Here is a 26,549-nt window from a genome sequence, read left to right as displayed (position 1 = left end):
CTTTCAAATCTTCCCCTAAACATACATCATGTACATCCCTTAAACACAGTGGATTAAATAATGAAAAACAAACATTATGGAGTTGAAGTCCCATAATGCTCTTGGTACTGAGACGAGGAAGAGGGGTCCAGAGTTTCCAAATTGTAAGGAGCGGTTTAGTGGTTGTTGTGAGCCACACCTGAGCGGGACCTTTACACTTTTAAAGGCCTTTCAGGTGCGGGCCCAGGGGCAGGAGCAGAAAGAAGCAGAAATTGGGGTCCTGCTGTGCTGACAGCGGGTCACCGTGCAGAAACAGTGTTTGAGGTTGTTATTCCTGTGGTATGCAGAGGACTCGCAGCAGGAAGCGGTAGTGAGGCCAGCTGTCCCGAGGGAGAGAGAAGCTCTCTATGTCAAGTATCCCGCCCCGCTGTAAGGGTTCCACAGGAGAGAGTAAGGAGCTGGGAAAGCAGCATTGACAGCAAACATGAGCTGCGGCAGACTGAACGGAGCTGTCAAACGCTGGGGGCGGCCCGACAAACAAAGAAGCAGAATCGGCAAGTCAGACGCCAGGATATACCAGTGAGTTGGCTTGATACAGGTAGCCTCAGGGCACACCGAAGGAGACTGGAGTAGTGCACATTTTGAATGCCAAACATTTAGATTAAAGCAAATTAGGTACAACTCTCCTATTAAGATAACTCAAATAGGAGAATATTGTAACCCACAAACGAGGACAAAGCCAAGAAGAAGCAATATTCAAGCAAAGTGGATACAACTTGCCTAAGATATCTAACAAGGGATGATTGTAACCCGCATTGCCAAAGCCGAAGAGGGGCAAAAGTAGACCAATGGGGACAAAACTTTGATAAAGAGGGATATTCAATAAAGGGACATTGTAACCCTCATTGCCAAAGTAAAAGAAAGCTGAAAGTGACACCAAGGCAATTTGAATCGAACAGTCCCAGAGCAAGATATCCCGTGGGAGAAAGTTGTACATTATATTGCCAGGAGACAATAAGCTGTGTAAATAGAAAGCAGAGACTGCATGCCAAACACCCTCCTTGGAAAAGGGATCAAGGGGGAGAGAAATTTAACCTGCATTGCCTATGGCAAACCAATCAATGTGAGAATCATTGTCCTTTGGTGCAGTATACTTGTAAAAGAAGCTGTGAGCTAACTGTGTTGAAATTCAAGAGACTAAACCTAGAAGTAGTTGCTGATTCAACTCTCTCCTTTGAGGATTTAAGTGTGGAGAGAGTTTGGAGCAAACCTTACAACAGAGTACAAGTTGTAGTAGGAGTTATTATCCTGGCAAGTGAGTAAACCAGGAAAGGGACAAATAGTTAGTCCTGGCAGGCGAGTGGACCAGGAAGAAGATAACTAAGTATTATGAATGTGGTATAAGGTTGTGGTGGAAAAGAAGTGGCAATTCTAATATCATGTTTTGATAAACTTTTGGGTTTGATTAACCGTTCTATAAACATCCTGACTAAGGTGTTGCTTATGAAGATGTATGATATGATTGATCTTCAGTGAAAATAACATTTAGCCTGACTTTTGACTCGAGATGCAAGGAGATGGTGTTTTAGGTTTGCCAAGCGAAGGTTATGGAAACTTTAAATATTTGTTTTTCAGTGTGAAAAACCTTTTGGAACCGAAATACTCACTTTGCCAAGTGAAAAGAACTTTCCTGAAATTGAACTTTGGTTTAAAACATCCTGAACCGATCCAGGGGAAGGGCATCCAACCCTGGTCACAAGGATTCCTGTTTATAACTTATGTTTGAATATTTTTTTTAATGAAATTTGTTTATGTATTAGTGTGAGGTATAGATACATTTGGACACTAGGTCATTTTCATTTAGCCTTAGTTTGTCATGTAGGGAAGCCCTTGTTAGGCTAGGGAAAGATGGGTGTTTGTTTCACCCATTATTTAATCAAAATGAAAGTTACTCACCGTAGCGACGAGAGTACTCTTAGTCCTTAGTGCCCTTTCCTCCATCCTTGTGTGTGTCTTCCAACATGGCGACGGTACCGGAACCTTTGGCAGTGAACGAAATGTAGCTTCCCCATTAAATTTAGTATAGCGTGCAAGGGCGCAGCCACAGGCATGGGACGCCCGCCCGTCCCCCCGAGGCCCTGCCCTCCAGCACCTCCATCCCCTTTTTAACACATCAGACGCTAGAATACCCAGCTATACTGAATACAGTAGCCCCTGGCATACAAGCGGGGGGAAGGTGGGTGGGACGCATGGAGGAAAAGGGGACTAAGGACTACGAGTACTCTAGTCACTACAGTGAGCAGCTTTAATTACTCATACACTCAGTCCCCTTTCCTCCATCCTTGTGGGCGATTCCACCGAACAAGACCATAAGGTGGAGCTGTGACAACCTGCCTCACTAGGACGAAGCAAAAAGGTTCTTCAGAACTCTGCATCTCGCCTGTAGCTGGTATCCAGAGAATAGTGCTTACAGAACGCAGACGAGTGGCCCAATTAGCCGCCATGCTTATGGTATCCAAGAAGCAGGTATCTGAAAAGCAACAGCTGTGGCCTTAGCCCCGACCGTAGTTTGCCCATGGCTGTATACACCTCTGAAATGGCCTGGACCATCCAACAGTCGATAGAAGCTTTGGAAGCCTGGGAGCCTGGAGACGTGCTCCCAAACGTGCTGTACAATGCTGTAGACTTCCTGAAGAATTTCGTCTGAGAGAGGTAGAACCTGAGGACTCTCTTCAGGTCCAAGGAATACAAAGCCCTTTAGGCATCCGACAGCGGGTTCGGGAAGAAAGCCGGCAGGCAGATCTCCCGATTCAATGGAATGAAGTGACCACCTTGTGCAATAAGTTTGGATGAGTATGCAAGCAGACTGTGTCGTTATGAAATGTGGTGAAGTGCTTGCATGATGAGAGCCTGCAGCTCGCTGACCCTGCGCGCCGAGGTGAGCGCAACCAACAATACTGTCTTCAGTGTCACCAGCCTGAAGTCTGCTGATGCCATCGGCTCAAAGGGATTGCGCTGCAACGCCATAAGCACCACATTAAGGTCCCAGACAGGATGAGGCCTGTGTACTGGAGGAAAGAGCCCGGACAACCCCTTGAGGTGGGCATTAACCACCTAATTGGGCTCTGGGCGCCAAATAGGTGTGGCAGGCGTCGGCCTGAACGAGCCAAATGTGCTGACAAAGCCAGTACGTCAACCAGGGAGCAGGTCAGGGGGTCTAGCCCCTTACTGTGAGAGCAGTGGCAAAATCTTGTCCACTTACTCTTGTACTGAGCTCACATAGACAGCCTTCTGACCTCCTGAATGATGTCCCAGGTGTCTACAGAGAATGGAGCATGGAGAAGTCTCAGCTGGTCAGGAACTAGGCCGCTAGGGCCAGCCTGGCCAGTACCGGGAGCTCCACTGCCCCACCCTGCTGATGACCGGGAGATGGACCGGTCCCTGGGAGCACAACTGCAGCAGATCCGACAACCACAACCTTGACTGCCAGTGCAGGACAATCAGGATGAGGCTGCAGCCTGCTGACACCTGGAACTTGCAGAGGGTCTGCTGGAGCAAAGTTGAAGGAGGAAACTCATAGCATCTGCGGCTGTGCCAGCAGAGCTGGAACACGTCACCCAGAGTCCCTGACCCCTTCCCGCCCAGGATACAATCTGGGGCACTTGGAATTCAGAGGAGATGCCAATAAGTCCATATCCAGAAACCGCAATCTCTGGAACAGGGGCCACAAGGAGTTGATGTGTAACTCCCACTCGTAGGTGTTGAACCCCAAGTGCTGAACTGGTCCGCTTCCGCATTGCTGTCCCCCAGAAGATGGACCAAGGAAATTCAGATCCCTTCCGTAAGGGCCCATTCCCAGATTGCCATCGCCTCCATGCACAGAAGGGGGAAAATGGGGCGGGGGCGCAGGGAGGGGAACAGGTGCCACCCTGCTTGTTCAGATAAAACAATGTTGTGGAGTTGTCCTGACCAAAACCGCTGTGTCCCTGATGCGAGGCAGAAAAGCCTTGAGGGCCAGGCCCACTGCCCTGAGTTCGAGCAGATTGATATGCACGAGGGCTTCCGCCCTGAACCATGCGCTGTGAATGGAGTAGCCCTCTAGAGTGCCCTCCACCCCCCAGCTCGAAAGCAAGGAATCCTTTGTCACCACCAGAGTGGGCTCCGGCCGGGTAAAGGGTGCTCCCACTTCCACATTGCAGTCCATCAGCCACCACCAAAAGTTCAGGGGGGCAGGGGAAATTGGGATTGTGTCCGACTGGGACCCCATTTCCTGGTCCCAATTGGCCACCAGGTGGAGCTGGAGGCACCTCATCTTGAGGCTGACATGCTGGACCATGATTATGCAAGATGCCATCAGCCCCAGAAGGTGCTGGAACCACCATGCCAAGGTGGTTGAGCTGTCCAGAAAGTGCCCCATCACCTTGCGGAGGAAGAGGAGCCTCTCGGGCATGGGGGAACAACCGCTGCACAGCCGTGTCCCAATGCACTACAAGGAACACTACATCCTGGGCGGGAGTCTGCAGTGACTTCCGCAGTTTGAGTGAAAAGCCTAGCTGGTGAAGAATGTCCGCCAGCCGTTGGCAGGAGTGCACCGCCCCCATGGGCAAGCTGACCATGACCAGCCAGTCGTCTGGATAAGGGTGTAAGTGAAGGCCCTCCAGGAGGAGGAGACCATCTACCGCATTCATCAACTTCATGAGCACACAAGGAGCGAAAATGAGGCCAAAAGGCAACACCTTGTACTGGAAATGGGACAACATTATTATGAACCACAGACATATCCAATGCGATTGGTAGATGGGGACAAGAAGATACGCATCCTTGAGGTCAAGGGAACACATCCAGTCCCCTGCACATAGAGACTCTGCTGTGTGTGCGGGAGTAATCATCTTGAAGCGTTCAAGCAGTAAAGACAGGTTGTGAAATGACAGGTCCAGGACAAAGCTCAGGCCAGCCTGGTCGTTCTTGGGTACCTCAAAAAACCTGGAGTAGTAGCCGGAGCCCCTGTCTGACTGAGGAACCGGCTCGACCACCTGCATCTCCAAAAGAGAGAGGATCGCCCGTAAAAGGGCCACGGACCTTATCTGAAGCAGAGGAGGAAAGAAGGGTAGAGTAAAAGGAAGAGGAAGACTGAAGCCCGTGGACACTATAGAAAGGATCCAAGGACTCTTGAAACAACAGTTCCAGCTCTCCCGAAAGAGAACCAGCCGGCCCCCTACAGGCGAGCTGTGTTGCCTGAACGTCACGTCATTGCTTCTTGCCACCTGAGGCGGGAGCGGAGGAGGGGGTGCGGAAGAGGGGTGAGCGGATAAAACAGTGCAAAGACCTCTGTTTTCTCCTGTGGTCGCCGGGAGACCCCGTCAGGCCTCTGTGCAACATGGTCCTGAAACCCCTTGATGCAGGTGCAAGTGCAGGGTTTGAAGACGGTCCTGCCCTGGGACTGCGGTATGGACTCAGCCCTGGTTTATGAACCATAAGCCAGTTATTGCTAACTGGAGCCCCCTTTAGTGCATTCCTTAGGGGTGAATACCCCACTGTTTTGAAAAGTGTAACTTAATTCAAAGAGATAGACTAGTGTATAGTGTACAGTGTATAATCAATGGAAGTTCTTGGGTGATTGGTTACACACAAAAGACTGGTTACATACAATAGATTTTATATATGCTTTGAAACCAGAAAAGTAAACAAAAACACATAAGAGTCTGTATTTCCTAAGAAAAAATCTATTTAAATACAATTAAAGAAGCATGTTGCCCTCTACGAATTTTTTCATAGAGCAAAAAACAAAGGTTGAAATTAAGCACTCAAAATAAAGTATGTTGCATCACAATAAGTGGTTCTGTCCAAATAAAATAAAAGAACAGTAATGTTGCATTCACATGTACACTTCTATACTTTTGGAAATTGTTGGTACATGAATTCAATCACATATGGTTGTATTCCCCAATACACTCAAATGATGTTTACAAGAGCTTGCCGACGCGTTTCGGATAATAACAGAATCCTTCTTCAGGGCTTGAGCGTACTCAACTTCCTAGGCTTGATACAACGTGTTTCAGTAGTATATCTACAAGGTAATGTAAAACAATGTACATCAGTGTGTATCTCTAATATAAATGCTTAACGATAGATATCGTTAAATAGAAGGCCAGATTTGAAACGGACCTCATTGCCATTTCCTAGTGACTCCAGGTCACTCACTAGACCTGCAAAATACCGGAAATTACCCAATGAGAGGTATAACTCCTCTTAAAAAACCAGAGGATAGGATATTAATGCATATATATGTATACAATGGAACTTAGTGAATTAAACAGCACTTACGCGACTGGTAGTCGGTGAGGAGGGAATTTGGTCTGCAGGGATGTTGACAAAACTGCTCTGAAATGTGGGAAACAACATGAAATAAGTCAGACTACTCAGTAGTCCACGTACATTAAGCAGAAAATTCCACTGGGGATACGTGTGCCCAATAGTATATGTACTATGGGCTGCAAGGGAGCTATCCCATACTCTAGGACCGTAACTACGCATCAACTGGTCAAATCCATGTAATAAATCAGTATTTACTCTTCTGTACACCACTTCAAATGCTACACTCTACATAGCATACACGCTGTGAAAACCCGCTAAAATACATTAGCTCTATGTTCTCTATGGGGGGGTGGGGGGTGGGGAGGGCAGGATCCAAGAGTTGTGCAACTCTGCATCAATTTGGCAAATCCATGTAATAAATCAGCATGGACTCATCTGTAGACCACTTCAAACGCTGTACGTTAAATAGCATACACGCGGTGAAACCCGCTGGAATACATTAGCCCTATGCTCTCTATGGAGGGAGAGAAAAGGGCCAGATCAAAGAGTTGCAGATGGGCGCTAACTCACCTAATGCCAAGGGCAAGTGCCAGACGCAGGCCAGGGTCCCGATCGCTGCTCGATCAGACCTTCGGGATTAAATGTGTTGTCAAGGACGCCCACGGATGCGCGTAGCGTCCTCCAGACGGCGCCGGCCATCTTGGTGTGGGCAATTGGAGGGTGTGTTGCCTAGGCAACACTACCCTCGTCTCCCGACACCGATATGCACAGGACTGCTTCGTGTTTGGAGGGAGCCCGTGGTATGAAGAAAAGGTACCAGGGGTGGGAGGAGCGTGTATAGACGATCCATACCACCTGAAAATTAATGGGGAAAGGGGAGGAGCATCCTACCAGAATAATATTCTGTCAGGTACCCCAAGAACCCCTAACCTGATTAATTGAAAGTAAACAAGTCCCTAGGAAGATGGCAAAGTGGAAAGTGTCTGGATCTCGGACATGAATAACATTAGAAAGACATAACGGAATTGTCCAAAGCATACATTTACAGTAGAAGGGTGTTATGGGTGATGACACAACATATTAATGTACCACCTACCACTGCTTATATGGACCCAACTGTTGCGTAATGACAAGGGATAGTACATCCATTACATTCGATCAATTGGGTGACAATCAATTATACAAAAACATTAGATCCATTTCTGTATTCATGCCTCTTGGGTGTATGGAGTCAAGCAAGTCTATCCACAACACCTCCCTCTGTAAAAGTTTCCTATGTAAATCACCGCCCCTAGGGCCTAGTTTGACCTGTTCTAGAATGACACACTTCAGTTGGCTATCGGTTGTCTACTCTCGATAAAGTGCATTGCTACTGCCGATTTAAGGTTACCTGTCCGAATGTTGTACTTATGTTCGGTCCAGCGCGTCTTGGCTTTTCTTGTGGTGATCTCTACATAATAAAAGCCACAGGGGCATTTCAATGCGTACACCACGTTAGTTGAATCCCACATGGCCGAATGTCTCAGTAGTAGAGGTTTGCCAGAATGAGGGTGTGGAATACTGTTCCCCTGCAGGATATTGTTGCAGTGCTGACAGTTGTGGCATGGTTGCGTGCCTTTGTATTTCTGTGTGTCACCTCTCTTAGTTGTTCCAATTTCTGCTTTAATCAGACTTTTGCGTAAAGCCTTGTTATTGCGGTATGCAAATGTAGTTAGCTGGCGAAAGAGTGGCTGGAGTTGGGGTCCATTTGTAACATGGCCAGTATTTCTTGATGATCCTCTTGATGATGGGACTCTGGATCGAGTGGGTTGTTACATAAACCAACGTTTCCTGGTGTTTCACTGGTTTGGGTACTAGGAGAGAATCTCTCTCCAATAGTTCCACTCTATTTGCAGTGCTCGTTACCAAATCCTGTTTATAACCTCGGTCCTTGAATTTGCGTTGAAGGATGTTGGATTGCTTTCTGTACTGCTCAATGTCTGAAATATTACGTCTGCATTTGGTTTAGTAAGGGTGGTCAAGGACTTGGCAGACTGCCTAGAGGTCTTTTTTTGTCAGCTCGTCATCAGTGGACGAATGAAAAAAATCTGACCCCTTGAAAGGAAGATCCAAGATCCTCTCTTGCACATCAAAGGAGAATTTAGTGGCGTGTAGCCACACTGTCCGCCTCATCTTTACCCCCAGGCACAGCCCTCTGCTGGCTGCATCAATATGGAAGACCAAAGACTCCACTAGGTCCTGAGCAACTGCCTGGGCGTCTGCCAGGCCGGGATTTAAGGTGGCTTGCCACTCCAGAGGGAGGTCAAGCAGGAACTCCCTGATCTCTTGCCACAGCTTCTGGTTCGCCACGATCAGGTAGGGCATTGGCCTGCCGCAAGTTCAGCCCAGAGTTAAGGTATCAACACTTGCCAAAAGACTCTAGGTCTTTGTCCTCTTTGGGAAGACAACTGGAGCGGCCCCTACAGAACAGGACAAAGACAATGGTTGAGAATACAAGGATGCCGCTGCCACCACTGCAGAGTGTGGATGGGGGTGAAGGCCTGGAGGACTAGCTCACCATCCAAAATCCTGAACCGGCTGTCCAATTTCTTGTTTACCTGGGCGTTGGCCCTGGGCTTCTTCCAGACCTGCAGGACATCCTTCTGGATGCTGTTTGTTGCGTGCTTGGCTCAAACCTCTGCTAGAACCCCCAAATACTGGGGAGTCACCTCAGCCTGAGGGACCCCCAAGAACTCTGCAAGGCTCTCAAGATGGTCATGAAATGCCTTTACTGAGGCCGGCAGCTCTTCCTGGGTGTCAACACCCACCCCTTTTTTCCAGATTGAATGGAGTCCGGGTCCTGGACTGCGGAGGAGTCCCCACTCCTTGATCCGGTCCCGAAGATAGCTGTGGATCCATTGTCTACTGCGGGGGAGGCGTTGGCGGTACAGGAGGAGGAGGAAGGCTCTGAAGTACCGGTAGGGACTGGACCAGAGGAGGAACAGGCAGCAGCACTGTAAGCGCCGGGGGAACTGGCACAGGGCCTAGAGGTGGAGGCCTTGAAGGCACGACCTGTGGGATCACCTCTGATACCCTTAAGGACATCCGTCATCTGCGGCGAGCGCATGAGGAGGAGGAAGTGCTCAAAGTAGCAGTCCTCGCAAGCCACCGATCGTTAGGGGCACAGCCCTCAGCAGCACTAGGCCTCCTTTCCTGATCAAAGCACCGGAGGTGAGTAGCCATATGGTTGTGAAGGGTAGATCCAACTCTGCGGAGACCAACTGCCTGTACCGCAAAGTCCGCCGCCGCTTCCTGAGGGAAGAAGACCACAACCTTCTTACATGGCCCACTCCATGGACGAAGGACCGGTGAGGCCCGAATCGGATCCAAGATCCCCACCGGCCTGGCCTAGCAGGCTCTGCTGCATGCCTGTCCGCCACCTAGGGACCTTGCATCACGCTCTGAGCGGGAGGCCCCGAAGGCCTTGTGCCGGATCAGACATGGAAGCTGAATCAGAAGTGTCGACTTCGGAGACTGCTCCGGTATGCTCAGAGCCCTCGGCCCGCAGGCCAGTAGTCGAACCGTCCTGCGCAGGGACCTCAGAGGTGACTCCGGTAGGCTGGGTGCCCTCAGCTACAGAGCTGGTAGTTGTGTTGGATCGTGCTACGGAATGACTCTTGGAGGTAGAACACGACAGGTCCTTGCCCACTGGGGCCTAAGAGGAGGATGAACTTGATCGCTCCTCAGTGGACTGCTCTGAAGAGCCCCTGAGCCCCTTGGCATGGGGGCCCAAAGCCTTGCCGGCCTCTGGTCTGACAGAACCAGAATCCAAGGTACCCTTTCCCGTGGAAAACCCTGGCAAGGTATCTTGTTATGTTTGTACTTTTCCTCCTAAGAGGAAAAGTACAAACATAACATATCTCCTTTCTGAGGAGCCATATTAAACAAAAGGGTCTACCTTGTCTTTACGTGGGGTCTTGGAGACAAGCTCTTTAAGATGGCCTGGAGTTGAAGCGTGGAAGATCTCCCTCCAGGCAGTGGATGCGTCCCAGCGGTGGTCGGGCCCCAGGCACTCCAGACAAAGCGCATGGGGGTCCAAGGCTGGGAACAAGCGATCGCAGGATGCGCATCTTGTGTAGCCTCCTGCAGCCGACATGCGCCGGGGGAGGCGAGGCAACGAAGAGTTGAAGGTTACAAATAAAAACAGGGAGAAAGCAGAGTTAACAATTCTGTGCGCCTAGTTGCGAGGTCCAACACCGTCCGTGTGGAAAAAGGGACTGAGGTGAGACGCCGGAGGGCAGGGCCTTTGGGGGGATGGAGGGGGATTCCCACGCCCGGGGGTGCTCCCCCTGCACGCTATACTAAATTTAAAGGGGAAGCTCAATGTTTTCGCTGCCAAAGGTTTTGGTATCGTCCCCATGTTGGGGGACGCCCACAAAGATGGAAGAAAGGGGCGGGACGTACTAGTATGACCACTTGTGACAAAAGTATACTTAAGTGTCTGTCTCGCATTTCTGATCCCTCACAGGTAGTAGGCACAGAGGTACAATTAGCCAATACACATGAATCTAGAAAATACATCACAATGACATATTGAAAAATATATACTTTAATAAAGTCACGCATAGAAAACTAACAGGTAGCCCGCAGCAAGGGCACAGGTGTTAAGCAGCTGCAGGGTGGTCGGCGCAGGAAAAGAAAGGTTGCCGTGTTCAAAACGTATCCCACACCGGGGTCCTGCAGCCGTAGTTCAGACTCCAAACGGCATTCTACATCAGAGTCAGCGGAAACCAACAAGGCAAGAGTTGCACCTGAAGCATCCGAGTGGCAGTGAGGTCAGGTTGCGGAAAGATAAGCCAGTGCAGGTACTACAAATCCTTTGGTCCCACCTCGTTACTGCCAATGTTATTTTTAAAGTGAAATCATCATCCATTCACTCATTCCATTCAACTAATTCACTATGTCACAACGGAAATCCCCAACAAAACGTTCCCCTCCTTGCACAGCTAAGAATCGGTTCTATAGCCTCATGAGACTAGCGGGGGAGGCAAACATACTTATTAACTAAATCAAACAGTTTCTGGTTGTGATAAATGACTGCTATCTCATAGCCTGGGAGTGATAAAGACGCTAAGGGTGAACTGTGTAGCAACAGCAGTGCCAATATTTGCAGCTCTACCGTGGTCTTGAGCTAGGTCCCTAATGTTCCGGATGATTCAACAACACCTTTATTGCCCAGGAGCCTTCCCTCTGCCCTTGGTGGAACCAACCCGTTCTGTTGTAGGGGGTGCCAATGAAAGTAACACAATCATTATACTCCCCAATGCTTTGACTTTAAGCAAGGGTCTGCTGAATACTTTTGACATTTACCAATCGACCACTCAGACAGGAGAGAAGTGCCATAACACACCGGTCACTGTCTATACCCCCAGTTCAGGTGAAGGTGTACCAGTGCTCCCTGAGGTTAGTATTGGCCAGCTCCTTTTGAATAATGTGCAATGGGGTGGAGTGCAGGGTGGGGTATTGCCGATCAGTTGAGGTCCCAAGTGAGATTGTGCAGACCAAGTGGCCATTGCTACGCATGCAATGCTAACAGAGTATGAAATCTGGACTTCCAATAGATTTGTTGCACTCATGGAAGATGCAGGAGGTGATTGCAGTGTGTGTGCTGATACTAACTTAATTATTACATGACCAGACCAAATTAAGAAAAGGCAACTCGCACCTGTCAAGTCTGGCTCCATGTCTTGTACTAGTCCCCCTTACTAATCTACCACCTTTGGTCCATATGCATTATATAACCCTGATTTAGCAGGTAAGGGGGTGAACGTAGCCAGTGGGTGTAAATGCAGCATTGTCCTAACTGAGTTGGCAGCACTAAAGTAGTTACTTGTCTTTTCTTGAAGCTCATGGAAGGAGGCCACCGACCAGTGTGGATCGCGCTACAGAGGCTTCTTAATCATTAATACAGCCAGCACTCGCATGGCTTGGGGCCCATAAAGGGCCTCAGGGTTCAAGCCATTTAGCCTTCCCCGCCCATAACCCAACTTCATTACCGGCTGAGAGGATAGCTCAGAGGCAACGCGTTTCTCTTGGAAGCAAGACAACGCATAGCAACACAGGTTTGAATCCCGGTCTCGCGCTTAGAAACTGGTCCCCGGTATTAAGCAAGTTATAAAATAACAATTATAATTATACAATTCCATTGCCCCTGTCTATTTCGACTCAGCGGGTGGATTGCGCATTAAGTGCTAATACTTTTGTGGGCAAGCCAGCTAGCAGGGTTGGTAGCTCTATGACCAACTTTGCCTCACAAAGGGAATCCCTTGGAGCCCCCCAGATCAGTCTTGGCAGGGCAAGAAAATTAGTCAGGCGACAGAAAGACACACAAGGGGGGCTATTTTTGCATAAGGTACCCAAATCAGTGAGAAACCAGGGAAGGCCTCATAAATGTACCCACTGGATCCGTGCTGTGCATGGCTGCATGTACGTAATCCGCAATTATATCTTTATTTGTACCAGGTTGCACTTGCAGGTGGAAAGTGCATTTGATCTTATAGGCATAGAGTTGAAGGAGCTGAGAGTGGCTTATGGTTTACTGGGCATTGATATAAGGTCTTAGACACCCCCCACCCCACCTGCGCGCCTAATTGCACGATAGACATTAAAGCTCATCTCATGCTTAATGCAGATTATTCTTTTCAAGTGAGACCCCAATATCCTGTGCTCTCTGAAGCTAACAGTGCTGCTGGGGAAAAGGAGAGTGGGAAATTCCACCCAAATTATTGATGCCACTTGTTTATGAACTTGTAACTTTGCCACAATCTGTGTGCTCAGGAGACGATGGAGCTTGATTGGCCGCTTATGTGTCTGGATCATATGCATTTCCATGTACTTTTAGATGGCACCCAGGAAGTAATTTCATCTGTGACCAAAAATGATACGGTGTAATTTTATATCCTAAGAGGCCACGGGTAGTCTAGCTCAGTGGCAATGAGCTCATCTTGGAAGCAAGACAATGCAGAGCAACACAGGTTTGAATCCGTGGTCCGCGCTTAGAAACTTCTTCGGTATTAAGCGAGTTATAAATAACCAATTAACTGGGAATGGACATTACTTGATATAGGTTGATGATTCATTTACTTATCTTATCATAGGTATAAAATACTGTTCTATAGTGCTATGTTTTACGGTTGCTATAACAGGCTCAAATGCAATGGGGGGAATGTGTATTTAACTGTTTCATTATTGCTTTGTTTGTGTCCTGATGTACGTTTATGGCCTGAGGCCAAAATAAAGCTACTGATGAAAAATATAATTTCGAAAAAAAAGTACTTCAGTCTTGATACACAGTTCTGAAAAGATACCAAGTTCATTTAAAAACATCAATGCCTATACAAGGACTCTCCTAACCCCAATGTTTTGTATGGGGGGTCCTTTGCCATTGGAAAGTACCCAACATACAATAATGGGGGGTGGGGAGTACCAGCATACCGCACAATCAAACAAGCAGGTAAATACCTAGTAGCCCACACAACAAGTGATGTGTCCAAAAGACTCCTCCCAACCCTAATATATGTGCAAGGCTCTAAATGGGATGGTCAGCACCTACCACATGGCAGATAATGGGATTAATAAGGGAAACACAGTTTTATCTTGCAGAAAAATAGATTTACAATCCCCAAAGCCTAAAACACTACTCCCCATAAAGTTAGAAATCCTAGGGCCTTATAATAGTATTAATACCCAGTTGCCTAGAATAATACATTAAAGCCACAAAGAAGTTGTAACTACAGTGAACCTTAGCAAAAGCTGCCAAGAATCAACATACATTTCAGTAAGTTAACTTCTTCTGATACATTTCATGGGAAAATGTACCCAATATGACTACTTAGTGTTTCAAATAAATTTACCATTGGAGAAATGAGAGGACTTTAAAAATAGATAGACAATAATAGGTACGTACAGAAATGTCTGCCCAGGGGTCACATTGCCCACTGGCCCCACCTACAGAATGCTGGGGTCGTCAGTCGTGGGAGTCACAGTGGTCAAATTTCAACATCAGTCCAATCCAGCTGGTGAATCCCTGGAACCGGCTTGGCCTCGGAAGATTAATACCACTGTTAGGCACAAACCACACACCAAAATCTAACTCAGCCTGGATCAAAGATGTGAGTCGTTGGTTCCAGTAATTCCTACTTCACCTGAGTGGCAGTTCTGCCAGTCTGAGTTCAGACTCTAAACGCCCTTAGCACTGTTGGTGCCCCCCCTTTCCCCATAGAGAGCCATTGGGCACATAGTCCTTATTGGACAATGGGCGATGGAGTTCTAGTTGGGAAATGCTTCATGGCGTCTCCTCAGTGAACTGGAATTAGGAGTTACACCCTTCTCTTGGGGAAACTGATTTTTATCTCAAAAGTGTATTTTTAAACTGCTTAAAGCATACGCATTAGCTTTGCTCAAGTCTTGTTGAAAGGGGACCGTTAAGGTGATTTTTCTACAGCCCTCTATCTAGGGCTTTACAGCCATTAACTTTAAATTCGGGCAGTACAACCAACCGAAAAGGGAAGCCCAACCTTTCTAAAGGTAAGTAGTGAGGCAGAGCACCAAAGCTTAACTGAAGGGAAGGAACATGTTACTTACCTGCAACTCCAGCATGGGTCTTGCATGGATTCACATGCTATGAATATTCTCTGCCATCAGGCTGTGAATATTCAGTAAAATAAAACAGTTTCACTTTAAGCTAAAAACTGCATTGTCGCTTGTATAGCCTTTTTTTTTTTAAACATGTTTATTTTTTGGTCGATACACAGGAGAACATACATTACAGCAAGTAATACTTAGTCATTTATCAAGCCCATGAGTTTCTTTCCTTTCGGCTATCCCTCCACCCTCCTCTCGCGGACTTTCAGTCTGTACCCGTTTCTTGCTCCTCATCTCTGAGAACCAAGTCCAAACGCTCGGCCGCCAGGGCGTTTGCCATCGCCCTCGGCTTGAATGTCAGAGCCGGGTAGCTCTCATCATAGTCCACCAGTGGTGACCAAATGTTCATGAAACGATGAAGCAGGCCCCTACTCGTCGCTGTGATTATCTCTGCGATAAAAATATCCCATAGTTTTAGCCACCACAGGATTTTCAGTGGGCCATCTGGAGATTTCCATGTCCGTGCTACCGTGATCTTGGCAGCTAATAGTAGCTGAGTCAGGAGGGCTGCAGACCTGCCAGATCTTCGGTATAAGCCTGGGATCGGGGCTCCCAGTAAGATTGATTCTGGAGCAAGAGGCAATTGCTGTCACTTTGGGTCATACTGCCCCAACCAATGACACTCCTCTTCCTTGGCTCCAACACCAGTGGCCATCATCAGATTTGATTGCGCATGTAAAGTGACAGTAAGGACCCAAGAAGAGCTGCAGAGGGGAAGGAGGAGGGTTCGGATGTGAATCCATGCAAGATCCATGCTGGAGAAGACAATGCATTACTTACCGTAAAAGCATTTCTGATGGTTGTATCTGCTTAGATTCACATGCTGTGCATAGGTCCGACATCCAGTGGTCACTGCGGAGTATTGCATTTTGTTTTTCGTAGTCGAAAAGGGGACGTCGACAAGGCGTGTCTGTAACACTATCCCTATAGTGACGTGCGTTGTACCCACAATCCCTCACGCGTCGAGGTCCCTCTGTTTGTATTTTTCTGCCCTGAGGGAGCCTTCTAGACGTGAGTGAGTACAGAAAAGAGAGATATAAAAGGAAGTCTATGTTCCTTCCATCCGAGCGGGGAGGAAGGGTGGGCGCATGTGACTCTAAGCAGATACAACCATCAGAAATGCTTTTACGGTAAGTAATGCATTGTCTTCTGATGTTTGTTAATCTGCTTAGAATCACATGCTGTGCATAGACTAGCGAGCAGTACCCGGAGTTGGCGGTGGGTTATGAGAAGGAACAGTAGAGAAAAGATGTCTTAATACTGCCTGTCCCACCTGGGAGTCAGATCTTGAGTGTGCATCTAGACAGTAGTGTTTTGTAAAGGTGTGCACAGAACTCCTGGTAGCTGCTTTGCAGATGGACTCAAGGGGAACATTTGCAATGAATGCTATGGATGCCCCAGTGCCTCGAGTGGAATGTGCTCTTGGCTTGAAGGGTAGTTCTCTCTTAGCAAGAGTGTAACAGAGAGTGATGCATTGTACAATCCATCTAGATATAGTGGACTTAGAGACTGCATCTCCTTCTCTTCCTGCTGCCACCGAGACAAAGAACTGATTAGTCTTTCTCAGTGATCTGGTTCTTTCCATGTAGAACATGACAGCTCTGCGTACATCTAGTGTATGCAGACTTTTTTCTCCCAAGTTGGAAGGGTTTTGAAAGAACGTTGGTAGTTCTATAGATTGGTTTACATGAAATTTAGAGATGAATTTTGGTGCAAACCTTGGGTGTGTGCGAAGAACCACCTTATCCTTGTGAACTGATACGAAGGGGTCTAATACAGAAAGAGCCTGTAGTTCACTTACTCTCCTAATGGAGGTGATAGCTATTAGGAAAGCAGTCTTAAGAGTGAGGTATTTAAGAGTTGCCTTGTGCATGGGTTCGAACGGAGTGCCCATGAGTCTAGAAAGTACCACGTTTAAGTCCCATCCGGGAGCTGGGCTAGCTATTGGGGGGTGTATTCTCTTTACCCCTTCCATGAAGGCCTTTATAACTGGTATCTTCCACCACAACACTTTAAGTTGGGAAGTGGTGTATGCAGAAAGTGCCGCTAGGTGGACTTTAATGGAATTAAACACTAGACCTGAATCCAGTAAATGGGTCAAGTACAGAATAATGTTAGTGGCAGAGCAGTCAACCGGGTTGATGTTCTTACTTCTACACCAGATGACAAATCTTTTCCACTTGCTAGAATAGCAGTGGCGAGTATTAGGTTTTCTGGCTTCCCTGAGGATGTCCATACATCTTTGAGGGAGATGTAAATGTCCAAATTCTATGATCTCAGGAGCCAGGCTGCTAAGTTCATGGTCTGAGGGCATGGATGCAGTGTCCTGCCCTTGTCTTGTGACAGCATGTTGTACGGGCAAGGAAGTTTCATTGGGGGAGATAGGGACATCTCCATCAAGTGAGCGAACCATGGCTGCCGGGCCCACATTGGGGCCACTAGTATCATGGTCACCTGCTCTTGGTGCATCTTGTGCACCACCTTGTTGAGGAGGGGAGTCGGGGGAAAGGCGTAAACAAATTTCCCTGACCATTGAATCAAAAGACCGTTCCCCTTGGACTGGTTCTGGGGGTACCTGGAGGCGTAACTTTGGCATTGTGAGTTCTCCAGGGTTGCGAACAGGTCTATTTCCTGGAAACCCCATTGCGTGAAGACGTTTAAGACGATGTCTTCTTGCAATTGCCATTCGTACTCTTTGGGTAGGGGGAAGTCTCTGCTGAGTTTGTCTGCTAGCAGATTGAGTTCCCCTGGTACATGTTGTGATAGTAGGAACATGTTGTGTTTGAGAGCCCACTTCCATATATTCTGGGACAGCTTGGACAGTCCTGGAGAGTGAGTGCCCCCTTGCTTGTTGAGATAGTACATGGCTGTGGTGCTGTCTGTGAGGACCATCACTGTCTTTCCTTGTAAGTGTTCCTGAAAGGCTTTTAGTGCTTTGAACACTGCTAATAGTTCCAGCAGGTTTATATGTTTGGATGCTAAGCTCGGAGTCCACACTCCGTGAGCAGTCTGATGGGATAGGTGAGCCCCCCATCCTGTAAGGGATGCGTCTGTGGTTAGAGTGGCTTCCACTGCGGGTGTGGCAAAAGTTTTCCCTAATAACAGGTTTTCCTTTGTCCACCACCGTAGCGAGAGAACCAAGGCCTGCGAGACCACCACTAGGTCGTCCCATTGTCCGCTGGCCTGACACCACTGGCTGTAGAGCCACTCTTGCATTGGGCGCATGCGCAGGCGCGCGTGAGGTACCAAATAAATACATGACGCCATCATCCCTAGCAAACGCATTGCTTTGCGTACCGTCACCTCTCGACCTGCCACATAATGGGGGATCTGAAACAGCATGTTTTGGACCCTCTCGTTGGAGGGGAAGACGAGGCCGTCCTTTGTTCGAATTAGAGCCCCTAGGAATTGTTTGATTTGGCTGGGGTCTAAGCTGGACTTCTTTTCGTTGATGGAGAAGCCCAGTTGGGACAAAAGGTCTACGGTCTTTTGGGTATTGGAGAAGCATGTTTCGTAAGAATCCCCTGTTATGAGCCAGTCGTCGAGGTACGGGTAAACAGGGATGGATAATCTGCGCAGGTGGGCCGCTGCCACTGCCAGTACTTTCGTAAATACCCTTGGTGCAGATGCTATCCCGAAGGGTAGTACTCTGAACTGGTAGTATTTGTTCCCTATCTTGAACCTGAGGTATTTTCTGTGCGCTGGCAACATTAAAATATGAAAGTATGCATCTTTCATGTCTAGTGTTGTCATGTAATCCCCCTGTGATAACAGTGGGATTACATCCTGCAAGGTTACCATACGAAACTTTTGGGGTTTGACAAAATTGTTCGCTGGACGCAGATCTAATACAGGGCGCATGGTTAAATTCTTTTTGGGTACAAGGAAGTACACTGAATAAATACCTTCTGTTACCTGCGATAGGGGGACAGCCTCTATAGCTTCTTTTTTCAGTAGCTCTTCTACTTCTTGAAGAAGGATAGTGAGGTGTTCCGGTGTCATGCGCCGGTTCCGTGGGGGTCTGTATTTTGGCGAACCGTTGAATTCGATGCAGTATCCGTGGGCTATGGTGGATAATACCCAGCGGTCTGACGTTATTCCCTCCCATGCTGAAAGGAACGATGTTAGCCGGCCCCCGACCGGTGATGCATGGGAGGGGACCCGAATCTTTGGGTCATTTGTTAGTATTGGGCGTGGGGCCTTTTGGACTGGAGCCGCGCCCTCTTCCTTTGCCACGACGTTGGCCTCTTTGACTGAACTGGGTGCTTTGGTTAGAGGGCCAGTTGGTAGCAGAGTAAAATTGTTGTTGGCTTTGCTGCTGGCGTTGGCCACGAAAGGAGCGTCTATTGCCATAGCTGCGTCTGTTAGGTGGCCTAGAAATTTGGTCAAGAGTCTTGATGGTATCAAACTCCTCCTTCGCATGTTCTAGGGCCTCAGCAAACTGCTTTCCCAAACAGATGTGTTTGCTCTATGGGCTTATTTATTAGGGAAGCCTGGGTTTCTGGCTTAAATCCCGAATTGCGCAGCCAGACATGGCGTTTGAGAAGTATTCCCTGAACCAGGGAACGTCCAGCTGTCTCTGCGGCATCCAAGGAGTTCTTTACGATGCCCTGGTTTACAAGAGTTCCCTCTGATATAGTAGCCAACAGACGTGAACGCAGGGGTTCTGGTGCGTCCTCTGCTTAGCTGCGCAGCTTGCTCCACTGTGCATCTGCGTAGCTAGCTAATAGGGAATTGTTATTCGCAATCCTAGTTGAGAAGGCGGCGGAGGTCGTGATTCTCTTCCCAAGTGCATAGAGCTTCTTGCCCTCTTTGTCAGGTGGTGCCTCACTAGTAGATAGTGGTACCCCCGCTCTCTTTCTTGCGTTAGTAACTACCAGAGAGTCCGGAATAGAATGTCCCCTGATGTACAAAGGGTCAGAAGACGAAGGGCTGAAGAGCTTTTCTATCCGAGGGTTGACCCCTCTGACTAAGGCCGGATTGGAAAGGGAAGGAGTTATTCTTCTCTTTATAGAAGCCAGGAGCGGAATGGACTGACTGACTGACCGGGGCTTTTTCTTTAATAACTTTTTCTACAAAGTCTATGTCCGGAAGAGTCTCCCCTGTGTCTATTTCAAAATGCGCTGCTGCCTTGCGCAATAGTACATTAAGTGAGGGCTGGTCATCTATGGGGGAGGTGTTGCCAATAGGTGAGTCCTTGGGAGGAGAAGGGTGAAAGACATCAGGGTCTGAGTGCACTGATGGGGATTGCCAAGGCTGCACTGATGGGGAGTGCCAGGGCTGTGAGGTAGCTGTATCTTCCTCAAAAGCTCCTGTGCTAGTGTAAGGGTCTTCCTCAAACCTCTCCTCCTCATGTTCTTCCTCTCCACCTAAACACTCCTCATCTTCCTGGAGGTATTGCTCCTCTTCAGTGAGGTCATATGCATCTGTAGAAGGGGGAAACAGCCTAGGAATCTTGACCCTAGGGTCATCCTGGGTCCATTCTCTTGGTCTTTTGGGTGTGGGTGGGTTTTGGCTACCCAAAAACCTCTCCATCTTTTCCATACAAGAATAGAGTCTTTCCATGGTCTCATGGGGAACCCCTGAATAGTCTAGAGGGGGGAAATCAGTGTTGTCACCTTCAAAACGCTTCGAACGCTCCCACAACGTCGATGAAAGGTTTCCGTCACCCTCAGAAAAGCCCTCCGGTAGTTCAGAAGTGCCTTTAGATGAATGGGGCAGTTCCTGGCTACTCTTGTGCTTTTTCGGCGTTTCTATTTCCTTGGGTGCGGTATTCGACGTCTGTTTCGTCGTCCGCTTGCGTTTGTCCTCGGAAACAATTCTCGCCAGGCTCTCGACGACGAGTTCGTCGGTAGAGGGTTCTGGAGTCGGCGTTGTCTGCGTTACGCGCTGTTTCTCGACGGCCGCTCTCTGGAGCGTTACGTCGGGTGTCTTTGAGGTAGCGCCCGTGTTAGATGAAAGCCCAATCGCTGGTCGCGGCTGCGTTTGCGGGTGGGGCTTGAGACCCTTACGGTCTAAGGTCGACGCCGGAGTGCCCTGCGTCCCCTTCGGCGCTGGTGGATCCTTCGTCCTCGACGAAGAAGAGCCGTGGGTTGTGTGCTTAGGCCTATGGGGTCTGTGTGCGTCCTTGTCGCCGGGGCGTTCATCCCCATAAGCAGGGCGTGAGCCGAGCCCGTCGGGGCCAGGGACGGACGTCGAGGAGCGCGAGCGCTCCTTCTGGGGGTTAATGACTTCCGTAACGGACGTCGAGTTATCACCCTCCTCGTCACTTTCTGTAACAGCGGCGGCGGGTGAGGAAACTGACTTCGACATAGCGTAGTCCGCCCACCTCTTAACTTTCCGTTCTTTAAGGGTTCTTGGTTTTAAGAGCTTACAGGCCGCGCAGCTGTCCTCTTTATGATCGAGGGGCAAGCAACGATTACAGAGCTTGTGTTTGTCCTTCCAAGTGTATTTGCCCCTACAGCGTGGGCAAAACTTAAAAGGTGTCCTCTCCATAGCTGAGGCAATAAAAACTGGTGATAACAACCCCAAGGGAAAGATAGGGGAGAAAGAAAGACATTCTCGACGAGAAGAGAAAAGTTCGAACCCCCACTCTCCCTACTGTATGTTGGCCGGCGAGGCCTGGCCACGTGTTCGGCAGCGCCGAAGGATCTCCTCCGTCTCTTCCTCTCCGTCGAAAACTTGCTCGGCGGAGAAACAGCTTCACAGCTAACGTCGAGGGGAGGGATCTTTTAACAGTAAGTATATATTAAGGACCGAGGTCCGTAGTACTTGTTTAGCAATGTCTCTCTAGGAGCTCCGCGTAAGGCGACCATAAGCTGGGCGGAAAAAAACAATCTGAGGGACCTCGACGCGTGAGGGATTGTGGGTACAACGCACGTCACTATAGGGATAGTGTTACAGACACGCCTTGTCGACGTCCCCTTTTCGACTACGAAAAACAAAATGCAATACTCTGCAGTGACCACTGGATGTCGGACCTATGCACAGCATGTGATTCTAAGCAGATTAACAAATATCAGAACAAGAGTTACAGGTAAGTATGGCGTAGTGCATGGATTCACACGCTATGAATACAATTACACATCAGTACATACACACAACCACACGGGGTGGTAAGCCTCAACAGAAGCAATAAAACATATCCCTGGAACACTCACTTCAAGGAAACAGGTTGCGAAGCATCACTTGTCTGAAACAAGATTCCTCCCTGGAATCACTGTTCATGCAGTAGAACCTTGTGAAGGTGTGAGTAGACCTCCATGTAGCAGGCCTGCAGATATTCAGCAAGGGAATACCAGAGAGGAACGCAGTTGTGGATGCGATTGCCCTGGTGGAATGGGCCATCGGTCTGCCTAGCAGCGCCCTGTTGGCCAGCTGATGGCAATGCATGATGCAGCCAGAAAACCATCTGGAAATGGACGATTTAGACAGGGCCTTATCATGGCATACAGGTCCAAAGTTCATAAACAGTTGAGAAGTCTTCCGAAATTCCTTTGTGTGAAACAGAATTTCAAGGCACACACCACATCCTGCGAATGCAAAGAACTTTCTGCAAGCGAAGAAGGGTTTGTAAAGAAAACTGGCAGCACCAAAGGCTCGTTTAAATGAAACTGACGGAACCTTGGGCTTAAACGAAGGAGTCCTTAGAACTACTTTCGTTGAGTGGAATGACAATACGGAGACTTGCAAGAGAGCCTGTATCCCCTCCAACCCTCCTGGCCGAAGTGATAGCCGACGAGGAAAGCGGTCTCCCAAGAAGGAAACTACAAAGGGGCCCGATGCATAGGCTCGAACATCAGCCCAATGAGCTTGGATAGTACCACATTATGCTCCCACGCAGAAGCCTTTACTGGTGGAAACGTTCTGAAGAGGTCCTTGAGGAACTCTTTGACAAACCTGTGTGACCACAGGGAGGGCCTGCCTGTACCTGGAGATGCAGCCAGGTGAACCTTGATCGAAGCATGTGCAAAGTCAGCCTTGGCAAGTGAGAGCCAGAAAAGGAAGAAGTTGTGGTGGTGTAACGTACCATGGAAAAATCTTCTTGGACCTGTACCATACTGAAAAAAACGCATCCACTTGACAAGTGTAAATGGAGCTCTAGCCTTAGCCAGAATGTTCTTGCATTCCAAGGGCAGAGAGAAGTGTCCAAACTCTAGGACTGCAGGAGCCGGGCCGGTAGGCTCAGACGCTGGGTTGTGATGCCGGATGGATCCTCCTCAGGAGAGCAGGCTGTCTGAATGCTGGAGCACCCGACAGGTGCAGGAGATCCAGGTACCATATGTGCCTGAGCCTCGACAGTGCAATAAGAATCATCCTGCAGCAGGACGGTTTCAGTGTGTTGATCACACGTAGCAGTAATGCTACTGGCAGGAATGCATACCAGAAACTGCCTTCTCAAGGCATCGAGAAGGCATCCCCCAGATTCCGTGCCTGAGGGAATCTGCTGGCAAACCGCTGGCACTTGGGAGCTGGTCACTGCAGCGAAAAGATTAATCTAAGGCATGCTCCCATTGCTTAAGATCAGAGAGGCTTGAGCTTTCTGAAGCTCCACTTGTGGCAAGACCGAAGCACCCTGCTGCGAAAGTCTGCAATGGTGTTTTGAATGCCTGCCAGGTGGAACAGGGCCTGGGACATCCGATGAGCAATGGGCCAGCACCACAGGTTATGTGGCTCCATAGAAAGGACGGGCAACCTCATTCCACCCCGCTTCCTGATTAAATACATGGTGGTCGTATTGCCTGGGAAGACGCAGACCACCTTCCCCAACAGCTGAGGCTTGGAAGACTTGAGAGCCCACAAAAGTGCCTGCAGTTCTAGGACATTAATATGCAATGCCTTCTCCACCCAGAGCCATAAGCCTCTGGCATGTAGTCGCCGGGTGTGAATTCCCCAACCATCCAGAAAGGCATCGGTCCCAACAGTCTCTTGAGGCAAAGCGGTCCGGAATGGAGCTTTTTGCGCGATGGGAGGGTGAATGGACTACCAGTGCAGGGCTTGGCGGAAGTTTTATTGAGAGTTATCCTGTCGTTCTATGAGCCAGACATCTGCTTGCACCTGGCATTCAGGAACTCCTGAAGCAGCCTCATTTGCAGCCTGTAATGAGGGACCAGATGGATTCACAAGGACATCATCCCCAACAGGGACTTGATGGACCGGACAGCAGCAACGCTGGTCGACGACAGCCGTTGGACCTTCCGTAGGATGGTCTTTATTCTGTCATCTGATGGGTTCGCCAGACACAAAAACGTGTTGAAGTCAGGCCCCCAGGAACAGGGCATCTTGGGACGGCCACATGCAGGATTTGGGATAGTTTATGGAGAATACCAGAGAGGTTAGTGTTTGTACTGACTCAGCTGTGTGTTGCACCACCTGGGTGCGAGAACGAGACCAGACCAGCCAATCGTCCAGGTTGGGCTAGATGAACAAGTTACTTCTTACCTGGTAACGTTCTTTCGATGGGATGTTCCTCCGTCGTACTCCTTATCTTTAATAGATCATCTCCCAGCTTGCTGGCCTCGGAAAACATTTTCAGTAAAGGGCGCTGCGCGTCGACGTCCCTCGATCTTGTCCCTCGACAGCCTCCGTATCGGCGCCAACGTCATCATGTGTATAAATAGACTCGCGCAGCGTCTGTTGCTCAGTTCCATTTTGACGTTAACAGTTGTTTTACATGAATTGGTTATTGACCTTGAAGGAGCGTAAGCTGCAACCACCGCGGGGATGGATGGGAGGGGCGATCAGGAATAAGTCGGAGGAACATCCCATCGAAAGAACGTTACCAGGTAAGAAGTAACTTGTTCTTCGAAGGGATTGTGTCCTCCGACGTATTCCTTATCTTTGATAGACTCCCATAGCAGTGGTGTGTAATTGGAGGTGGGAGTAAAAACGCCATGTTTCCTTTTAGGAATGAACAGAATGTAATATGGCTTTGCCAAACCTAGTCCCTTGACTAGAGGAGGAATCCAGGTTGTCAAATCTTGTGAAGGTATGTGCGGACGACCATGTGGCAGCTGCACATATGTCTCGAGCCGGAACCCCTCTTTGGAGGGCCGAGGAGGCTGCAATACCCCTGGTTGAATGAGCCCTAAGATTTTGAGGAGGCTCTTTCCTTGCTAGTTTATAACATTCCAGAATGGCCAAAATAATCCATCTGGAAATGGTTTGTTTTGTTATCGGTAGTCCCAATTTATGCCCTGAGTAACCTACGAACAGTTGGTCTGCTTGCCTAATCCTAGCAAGTCTGCTGATGTAAAAGCTTAAAGCCTGCCTTGGGTCCAGCCTATGGAACAAGTTACTTACATGTAACTGTTGTTCTCTAGCACGGGTCTGGCATGGATTCACATGCTCATGAATATTCCCCGTCGTCAGGTGGGAATCCTCGGTAAAGAAAAAAACAGTATCAGTTTCGTTTCTGATCTGTCTTTCTTAGTAGTAACCAATCACTGATCTCTGGGTCATACTGCCCCCAGCCAATGACTGCCCTCTCCCTAAGCCCCGCCTCTGGCAGCCATCCTCAGATTTGGTAGCACGTAAAGTGGCAGTATGACCAAGTGAAGAGCCGCAGAGGGGTAGGCGGGAGGGTTCGCATGTGAATCCATGCCAGACCCATGCTGGAGAACAACAGTTACAGGTAAGTAACTTGTTCCTTCTCCAGCATGGGGTCTGGCATGGATTCACATGCTCATGAATATAAGAATATAAGAATACATAGCAGTACACACATGAACCATGGGAGGTGGCAAGGCTCAACATTAAGCATTACATCCAAAACTCAACATTAAGCAATTCTTACCTCCTCACCAGGCTCACCTTAGGCAAACAGGTTGCGCAGCACTGCTTGGCCGACCCTGGACTCCTCCCTAGAGTCCCGATCGATGCAGTAGAATATTGTGAAGGTGTGCGTCGACCTCCACGTAGCAGCCGTGCAGATGTCCAGCAGGGGCACACCAGACAGGAACGCCATGGTAGCAGCGATCGCTCTGGTCGAATGGGCTCTCGGACGGCCGGGCAGCGGTCAGTTTGCCAACCGGTGACAGCGTATGATTCAGCCGGAGAGCCATCTGGAAATGGAAGTCTTCGAGAGAGCCTTCCCTTGATTCACAGACCCAAAGTTCACAAATAGTTGCGACGTCTTCTGAAAACTCTTCATGCGGTCCACGTAGAACTTCAGCGCTCTAGCTACATCCAGCAAGTGCAAATTCCTTTCGGCCGGCTTCGAAGGCGACGGGAAGAAAACTGGTAACACCAAGCGCTCGTTGAGGTGGAAGTCCAACGGCACCTTGGGCATGAAGGAGGGGTGCGTCCTCAGCACCACCCCTGTGTCATGAAAAGTGAAGTATGGAGGCTTGCAAGATAGGGCCTGGATCTCTCCCACTCGTCGTGTGGAGGTGATGGCCACGAGGAACGCTGTCTTCCATGACAGGAACTTCAAAGGTGCCGAATGCATAGGCTCGAATGGGGCCGCCCATGAACCTGGTCAGCACCACATTAAGCTCCCACGCCGGGGCAGGAGCCTTCACCGGCGGGAACAATCGGAATAGTCCCTTCATAAATTCCTTCACCAGGCGATG

At 48.9% G+C, this 26,549-nt stretch overlaps 1 protein-coding gene across 2 annotated transcripts in view; it reads right to left on the bottom strand.

The window, feature by feature from the left end:
• Positions 1-26,549, bottom strand: part of DCP2 (decapping mRNA 2) — a 660,306-nt gene that overhangs the window by 30,323 nt on the left and 603,434 nt on the right. The window contains exon 10 of one of the 2 annotated variants that reach the window (XM_069625506.1): positions 6,304-6,360. The exons of the other annotated variant lie outside the window; for it this stretch is intronic. Within the exon in view, the coding sequence (XP_069481607.1) occupies positions 6,304-6,360 (57 nt within the window). The remainder of the gene's footprint in view (positions 1-6,303; positions 6,361-26,549) is intronic. 2 annotated transcript variants of the gene reach the window in all.

The sequence above is a fragment of the Ambystoma mexicanum genome, chromosome 6p (genome assembly GCF_040938575.1).
Source record: "Ambystoma mexicanum isolate Mex_15411 chromosome 6p, UKY_AmexF1_1, whole genome shotgun sequence".
NCBI lineage: Eukaryota > Metazoa > Chordata > Amphibia > Caudata > Ambystomatidae > Ambystoma > Ambystoma mexicanum.
This window is presented reverse-complemented; position numbering and strand designations above follow the sequence as displayed.